General features: G+C 32.8%; 1 protein-coding gene across 1 annotated transcript; it reads left to right on the plus strand.

The window, feature by feature from the left end:
- The first annotated feature begins 2,987 nt into the window (after positions 1-2,987).
- On the plus strand, positions 2,988-4,427 carry LOC127721174 (glutamic acid-rich protein-like). Its single transcript, XM_052227845.1, has 2 exons — positions 2,988-3,917; positions 4,315-4,427. Exons 1-2 carry the CDS (start codon positions 3,371-3,373, stop codon positions 4,425-4,427), a joined length of 660 nt encoding a protein of 219 aa, XP_052083805.1. The 5' UTR covers positions 2,988-3,370.
- The last annotated feature ends 5,162 nt before the right edge of the window (positions 4,428-9,589 follow it).

A 9,589-nucleotide genomic window follows, 5' to 3' on the forward strand; every position in this document is an offset into this window, starting at 1 on the left:
GACGCATAAAACACGTTCTAAAGGCAGCCATTTTAATTTAATGAAGAACAAACGTTCCAGTAAAAAAGTTGTTTCACAATGTTAAAAATTAATTGAAATATATGTCATGTATGTTACTAGAGTATTATTTTATGACGTCGCCCCCCACCCCCCTTTTTCAATTATTATTGGAATTAGAACATTGCTTTGTAAAAATAAGGATTAGAGACCTGTATTATTGCCAAGGAAACAACGTTCCACCAAAGTTCAAATAATGTGGATGTAAGCAACCTTACGGCCTTCAACAATGAGAATAAAACCCATACCGTAGAGTTGGCTATAAAAGGCCTTGACAAGAGAAATATGTCTGTCAGTAAAGTTCTGTAAGTACTCTCAGATCTGTACTTAGTGTCTTTTTGTTGTTTGGATATACAAGTACCCAGCCACCTCCACTATGTGTAGTATTTTTATTTGTATCCATCTGATGGGTTAAGCCTATATTTCAACTGATTTTTATAGTTTGTTCTTATGTTGTACTATTACACCACTGTCAGAGGATAGGGGAATTGTTGGATCCCACTAACATGTTTAAGCCCGCCTCATTCTGTATTTATGTGCCTGTCCCAAGTCAGGACCCTGTAAGTCAGTGGTTGTTGTTTGTTTATGTGTTATATATTTGTTTGAATTGTCATTTCAGGGCCTTATACATACCTGACTATGCGCTATGGGCTTTGCTCATTATTCATGTTATTGAAGGCCTTAGATCATGTACATTGACCTATAGTTATTATTTTCTGTGTCATTTGGTCTCTTGTGGAAAGTTGTCTCATTGGCAATCATACCACATCTTCTTATTTGTCAGATCAATACAAAGAAGAAAAAAATGAAACATAAACACAGACTGGACTTGGTTCACATATCAAAACCAGCGCGTTATATTAAAATCTTTAATAAAACACAGTTGCCTATAAATTATAAATGGTTTTTTTTTTGTAAAACTAGTGCATAGTGAACTTATACATTACAGTTTCTTTTTAAAGATGGGAAAAAGATTTGAAATCAGATTGAGTGCCCTACCATCTGCACAGAGTCCAGATACTCCAGAATTGAACAAGAAACAAAAACACGCCAAAGTAATGCGTGAAAGACGAGCAAAGTGGAATGAACAACAGAAACAAGAAAATAAAGAAAGAAGCGGAATAAGGATGCAAAATATGCGTGAAAGGAAAAAAAAAGAACATACTCAAAATTCTGTAAGTAAAAACATTCTGACAAGACATGAATTAAAAAAAGAAGAAGAGAGAAAAAGAGTGCAAAGAGAAAAAAAGAGACAATACAGAGAAACTCTGTCTTCACAAAAGAAAAGAAGAATTAAAGAAAAAGATCGAAACAAGAAAAGGTTAAAACGACAAAAAACAAAATTAAACAAGCTTGCAGTTCATCATGTTCATCAAGTAGACACTACATCCAATATAATTTCAAATACAGATAGTGAAATAGTACTTATTCAAAATGATCAATCTAATCAAGTGTCAAAGCAATGGACCAAACCAGCTTTAAGAAAAGCAATAAGCAGGGTAAAATCAGCTTTGCCTAGAAGTCCTTCTAAAAGGCAAAAGGTGTTGAACCAATTGAGTAAAACAAATGAAACATGTAATGAACAGAACAGAACACTCATATCAATAGTGAAAGCAGCACATGACAATTTAAAAGGAAAAACAAAGACAGAAAAGATGGCCAGGAAAAAATTTGTTTCCAATTTATCAGACCATATCAAAAGAAAATATGGCATGCAAAGTTTAGTTTGTAAAACCTTTGGAATTGAAAAAAGATACTTAACAAAATATTGTAAAAACACGGAACAGAAACAAAGAAAGGATACTATTTCAAAAGATACAACAGATTCTGTTAACAAATTTCTTGTACGTGAAGACATATCAATTAATGTACCAAATATAAAAGCAATGAAAGCAAATACAGAAGACCATCAATTTGTGCTACAGAAGTCAATGACAGAAATATATTCAGATTGGAAAGCCGAAAACCAAAATACAAAGTTATCAAAATCTAAATTCTTAAAAATGAGACCAACGAATGTAAAATTACAGAACCAAAGAAAACTAATCCAGTGTCTATGTGAATATTGTGAAAATGTGAATTTGAAAATCACAGCATTTAACAATTTTGCAGTACGTAAGAATCAACAACAGCTTAGAATTAGAGATAAGTACGAAGCTATTAATATGATTTTATGCGAAAAAAATGGGGAACAATTTAACAAAATTACTTGTATAGAAGGAAAGTGTGTGAATTGTGGAACAGAGAATCTAAGTAAAAGAATGGAACCTCTTATCATAGCTAATGAAGAAATAAAATGGCAAAAATGGGATTTTGTGAATGTACCAAACCACAAAACAGGAAAAGAAATAAAAAAAAAGGCAGTTGGTTACATTTTTCACCCCAGCACAACAGTTGTTTGTTCAACTATTGGATGAACTGCAGTTCCTACTATATCATTTGTTTGTTGCCAGTTGGCAACACAATCAGTTTAGACAATTAAACAATAGACCCCCAGAAAAAACTGTTGTCCTAACAATGGACTTTGCAGAAAACTTTTCTTGCTTTTCTCAAAATGAAATCCAAGGCGCCCATTGGGCCAAAGACTCAGTTACAATACATCCAGTTATAGCAAGATATCAGTGCAAAAACCAAGAATGTTACAATTCAATGGTAGATGACATCATTGACATCATCAGTAATGATTTACAACATGATGTACATGCAGTTCAAAAATTTACAGAAGTGATTATAAAATTTTTGAGGGAAGAAAGAGGAATAGATGTAGAAAAAATGTTCATTCTTTCAGACGGATGTGCTGCCCAGTACAAGTCTAAGGTGGCATTTTTAGATTCCAGCATGTCAGAGGTGGACAATAATATCAAATCAGAAAAGGCATTTTATGGCTCCAGGCATGGAAAGAACAGGTGTGATGGAGAAGGGGGGGGGGGGGGTCATAAAATCGAAGGCAGCAAGAATAATAAGGAACGGAGGATTGATCAACTCTGCTAAGGATTTGTATGAACAGTGTTTATGTTTGCAGAAAGAACTTACAAACCCTGATGGAACTTGTAACCATAACAGACGAAAATTAATTTGGGTTGAAAGAAGCAACATACGACATGTAAGACCAAACAGAGTATGTAAAACAGTTAAAGGTACCCGAAGTCTACATTCTGTGAGGGGTATCGGAGCAGGACAAATTCAAGTCAGGAAACTGGCTTGTTTTTGTGGTTTTTGCACTGCCACTGAACATGCTGAAGGAACAAGTTCAACATGCGAGAATGAGGCAGTTGTTGGTGAATGGAGGAGTGTAAACTTGAATGGTTTCAACATGCTAAATAGGAATGACATAGAGCAATACATTGAAAACAGGAATGATGAAGAGCAAGACATTGAAAACAGGAATGATGAAGAGCAAGACATTGAAAACAGGAATGACGAAGAGCAAGACATTGAAAACAGGAATGACGAAGAGCAAGACATTGAAAACAGGAATGATGAAGAGCAAGACATTGAAAACAGGAATGATGAAGAGCAAGACATTGAAAACAGGAATGATGAAGAGCAAGACATTGAAAACAGGAATGACGAAGAGCAAGACATTAAAAACAGGAATGATGAAGAGCAAGACATTGAAAACAGGAATGACGAAGAGCTAGACATTGAAAACGAACAAAATGATAGAGATGATGATGATGAAATAGTAAACGAAGATGGACTTGATCTCAACATGCTAAACAGGAATTACATGAATGATGAAGAGCAAGACAATGAAAACGAACAAGATAATAGAGATGATGACGATGAAATAGTAACAAAAGATGGACCTGACGATTTCCTTGGAAGTGACTTATTTACTGAACTACCAGAGCTAAAGGGTATGCAATCATGACAAAAGCATTAATCTAAACATGTTTTAATATTAATTTAACAAAAGTGTATGGTATTCTTTGTTTCATGCGACAATGTATAAAGCCAAAAACAATACATGCTTGACATACAATAACTATCATAATTACTGCTTAAAATGATTTAAATTTAAACAGAATTTTTTAATAAGATTGCAGATTCCAAAACTTAACATTGAACAACTGCTAAATTTTGAATGAAAATGAACATCAAATTTTGTGGTTTAAGCCATGGCGATACTTATAATTTGAATGAATAATTTCATGTCTGAGATAATCATAATAATGCAACCAATGTCTTCAACTAATTGTTTTACTTATTAGCCACATTTAAATGTTTGCATATATATATTTTTATTTTTTGTAGACACCAGTATGACGAGTCTCAACTTCAACAACATGTCATTCAGTGATGCTGATTGCGAAAAAGAATCTTTCAATGCACTTGATTCATTTATTGATGAATTTATCAACTGGTAGGTTTTTGTCTTGATGTTTAATTTTCAGAAGAAAAGAAATCTCAAATGCATTTGGTTTTCTGCATGTTTATATTATTCTTACACAAGTTTTGTAATGCACATTACATTTTACAAGTTTGGCATGCTAATTTTAGATTAAAAAATATTGAAATCATATTGTATTCATCAGTCAGGGGTGCCTCAGGGTTTTGTTTGGCATCTATTACTTTTTCTAACCACTACAAAACACAATAAAGGCATTAGCTCATAAACCATGCAAAATTCTGATAACTTTTTTTATCTGTAGTAAGGTTAGTTTTGTTTTATCATTTAATGCATTACATATTGATGGGTTTTTTTTATTTAAAGGAACCATGAAAACACAGAAAACGTTGAACATGTTCAAGAAAAATGTATTCCTTCAAGGTATGTTATTATTTGTCTGTTCTAACATAGAAACATGTTATTTGAGGGTTATTTTTTTGCTGTATATAATATTTTTATGTAATGTACTGTACACGAATAAGGCTGTTAGTTTTCTTGTATGTAATGTTTTATTTCTTTCACTTTGTGGTTTTAGTATCTAAATTTCTCAATAAAGAAAATTACATTGATATAAATTGTGTCTATGCTGTGTTACTTTTGCTCATTGACAAAAGCTGTACAGTGACCTAAAGTTAAGATCTAAGTAAATTGTTGTCTTATTGGCAATCATACCACATCTATTTTTTTAATTTGAGTTAAAATGCCGTAATGGAACAGCCTTATTTCAGACATTTGTTTAATTGGAATTTAATCCTACCTGTTGAACTTTTACTCAATTTTTTTTAACAGAAACTTTAATAATGGAACAAACATAGCTGTAAAGTTTGGTTCTAATATTTATCCAGCAGTAGTAAGTGGAGTTGAAGAACATTTGTTGTTATTTCTTTTTGGGTTTTTTTTACGCAGTGCACCCAGAGATGATTATTTTCTGATACTATTCACATTGTCTAATTGAACACTTGACATCCAAGAGGATCAATACCTTTATAAAAAATATTAATTAGAAAGCAATTATTTTGTGCAGATTGTTGTTTACAATATGTTGGTTTTGTCAAAAAATAATCATCTCTCATGTACTTCATTTATTGCAATTTAATATGCAATTTAGTTTGCTGCATAAACTTTCATTTTGCAATTTGATGGTCATCCTTTATTGAAATAGTCCATACTGGGTCAAGATTGTGAGTCATGTGAGTACTATTTGGAAATTTACAAATTAATGCAGTTATCAAAAGTTCTAAAGTTCAGATATAATGTGAATTAGGTTGAATGTACACAAATTACAGTATATTTCAATGTATAGAACGGCTCTTTATTAAACACCATGAACGAAATAAAACAAAGTCCAAAGTTGGTTGTCGTTCTAATACTTTTTTATTGATATATATAATTTTTCTTAAAGGTTTCTGAATGGCCATGGATTATGTATTATAAGTATCTTAAAGATGGAGAATGGATGGATGGTGGGCCAACGTATACCATTGCAACGTCAGATGTTGTTGATACGTTGGATCCACCAGACATTAGAATGGAAGGTCGTCGCCTTTATTATATATTTAATGGTAGGTATTCACACAACATTTCAAACATGACAAGTGTCTTAAAAACATTTTTTTCTCTTAATAAAATAAACAAAACAAAGCATGCATGTAAGTATATTTTATATGGGATTAAACAAGTTAAATTATAAAATTATTGACTTTGTCAGTAGTATACAAATAACTGTAAAAGAGGGACAGTCAACAACTGGTCAAAGTCATAAATCGAAAATAAACTGACAACGCCATGGCTAAAAAAGAAAAAAGACAAACAGACAAACAATAGTACATATGACACAACATAGAAAACTAAAGAATAAGCAACACGAACCCCAGCAAACCGAGCAAGTCCAGATAATGAAGAAATCTTGCAGCTAAACCGAGCAAGTCCAGATAATGAACAAATCTTGCAGCTACCTCTAATAAAGACTTATTACACTGATTATGTGATGATTATGAACATACAAAATGTGCAAAATTTGCATATTGCTTCCATAAGGTAAATGTGCCTTTTCAATAGATCTTTATTCAAGTGAGGTTATGCTTGTGTTCTTTAAATGTTGGCCAGCATTGACAAAATGAAAGCACAGATGAAGTTTGTAGTTTTAAAATACAATCTGGTAAATGATTCTTCAACTCTGGTTTAACTTTATTGCTAATAACATAAATAAATAAAACAGGCTGCTATTTCTTTATTTCATATTTTACTGTATTTATATATAAAAGGTCTTTTTCAAAACATTTTTTTCAAAATTTCTTTGCAGGCAATGATTTCAAGAAAGGGCCAAAGAAGATTGTTGACCTGTGAACATGGTGAACTGCGATGCAATGACTCATTTTGATTAATTATTGATAATTAGAATATCAATAAATTGAATTAAAACTAAAATGTGTAATCTTGTTTTAAAAATATAAAACATTAGTGAATTGTCACGATTAAAGGCTAAAAAAAACTGCGACAGAATCCATTTGCATCTAAAGGTGTCAAGGTTCCAGACAATGTACATTGTTCTATTAATTATGGGATTGCAAGGCAATGGTTTTTTTTGTTTGTTTTCTTTATTGAAAGACAATCATATAAAAATTAGACATTATATTCCCTAATAATGAAATGGTTGACAAGTTTTAATTGATGTCTGTCCATGTTACATGAGACTGGCTGATGAACCATTGATATTTTACTGCCTTCAGTCATTTTTAGCTCACCTGACCTGAAAGGTCAAGTGAGCTTTTCTCATCACTTTGCGTCCGTCGTCCGTCGTCCTGCGTCCGTCGTCCGTAAACTTTTACAAAAATCTTCTCCTCTGAAACTACTGGGCCAAATTTAACCAAACTTAGCCACAATCATCATTGGGGTATCTAGTTTTAAAAATGTGTGGCGTGACCCGGTCAACCAACCAAGATGGCGGCCACGGCTAAAAATAGAACATAGGGGTAAAATGCAGTTTTTAGCTTATAACTCAAAAACCAAAGCATTAAGAGCAAATCTGTCATGGAGTAAAATTGTTCATCAGGTCAAGATCTATCTGCCCTGAAATTTTCAGATGAATCGGACAACCCGTTATTGGGTTGCTGCCCCTGAATTGGTAATTTTAAGGAAATTTTGCTGTTTTTGGTTATTATCTTGAATATTATTATAGATAGAGATAAACTGTAAACAGCAATAATGTTCAGCAAAGTAAGATTTACAAATAAGTCAATATAACCGAAATGGTCATTTGACCCCTTTAGGAGTAATTGCCCTTTATAGTCAATTTTTAACCATTTTTCGTAAATCTTAGTAATCTTTTACAAAAATCTTCTCCTCTGAAACAACTGGGCCAAATTAAACCAAACTTGGCCACAATCATCATTGGGGTATCTAGTTTAAAAAATGTGTGGCGTGACCCGACCAACCAACCAAGATGGCCGCCACAGCTAAAAATAAAACATAGGGGTAAAATGCAGTTTTTGGCTTATAACTCAAAAACCAAAGCATTTAGAGCAAATCTGACATGAAGTAAAATTGTTTATCAGGTCAAGATCTATCTGCCCTGAAATTTTCAGATGAATCGAACAACCTGTTGTTGCGTTGCTGCCCCTGAATTGGTAATTTTAAGGAAATTTTGCTGTTTTTGGTTATTATCTTGAATATTATTATAGATAGAGATAAACTGTAAACAGCAATAATGTTCAGCAAAGTAAGATTAACAAATAAGTTAACATGACTGAAATGGTCAGTTGACCCCTTTAGGAGTTATTGCCCTTTATAGTCAATTTTTAACAATTTTTCGTAAATCTTAGTAATCTTTTACAAAAATCTTCTCCTCTGAAACTCCGTGGCCAAATTAAACCAAACTTGGCCACAATCATCATTTGGTTATCTAGTTTTAAAAATGTGTGGCGTGACCTGGTCAACCAACCAAGATGGCCGCCACGGCTAAAAATAGAACATAGGGGTAAAATTCAGTTTTTGGCTTTTAACTCAAAAACCAAAGCATTTAAAGCAAATCTGACATGGAGTAAAATTGTTTATCAGGTCAAGATCTATCTGCCCTGAAATTTTCAGATGAATCGGACAACCCGTTATTGGGTTGCTGCCCCTGAATTGGTAATTTTAAGGAAATTTTACTGTTTTTGGTTATTATCTTGAATATTATTATAGATAGAGATAAACTGTAAACAGCAATAATGTTCAGCAAAGTAAGATTTACAAATAAGTCATTATAACCGAAATGGTCAGTTGACCCCTTTAGGAGTAATTGCCCTTTATAGTCAATTATTAACCATTTTTCGTAAATCTTAGTAATCTTTTACAAAAATCTTCTCCTCTGAAACAACTGGGCCAAATTAAACCAAACTTGGCCACAATCATCATTTGGTTATCTAGTTTTGAAAATGTGTGGCGTGACCTGGTCAACCAACCAAGATGGCCGCCACGGCTTAAAATAGAACATAGGGGTAAAATTCAGTTTTTGGCTTTTAACTCAAAAACCAAAGCATTTAAAGCAAATCTGACATGAAGTAAAATTGTTTATCAGGTCAAGATCTATCTGCCCTGAAATTTTCAGATGAATCGGACAACCCGTTGTTGGGTTGCTGCCCCTGAATTGGTAATTTTAAGGTGATTTTGCTGTTTTTGGTTATTATCTTGAATATTATTATAGATAGAGATAAACTGTAAAAAACAATAAATGTCGGCAAAGTAAGATCTACAAATAAGTCAACATGACCGAAATTGTCAGTTGACCCCTTTAGGAGTTATTGCCCTTTATAGTCAATTTTTAACCATTTTTTCGTAAATCTTAGTAATCTTTTACAAAAATCTTCTCCTCTGAAACTACTGGGCCAAGTTAATTATAGATAGAGATAATTGTAAGCAGGAAAAATGTTCAGTAAATTAAGATGTACAAACACATCACCATCACCAAAACACAATTTTGTCATGAATCCATCTGCGTCCTTTGTTTAATATTCACATAGACCAAGGTGAGCGACACAGGCTCTTAAGAGCCTCTAGTTTTCTGTTCATATCAGTTGCCTTTTTGATCATATATATTATGCTACATATGTAGATCTGTCAATATTAGGAAAGAAACAATACTCCTGCAAGTCTGAAAGT

The sequence above is a fragment of the Mytilus californianus genome, unplaced genomic scaffold (genome assembly GCF_021869535.1).
Source record: "Mytilus californianus isolate M0D057914Y unplaced genomic scaffold, xbMytCali1.0.p SCAF_12, whole genome shotgun sequence".
NCBI lineage: Eukaryota > Metazoa > Mollusca > Bivalvia > Mytilida > Mytilidae > Mytilus > Mytilus californianus.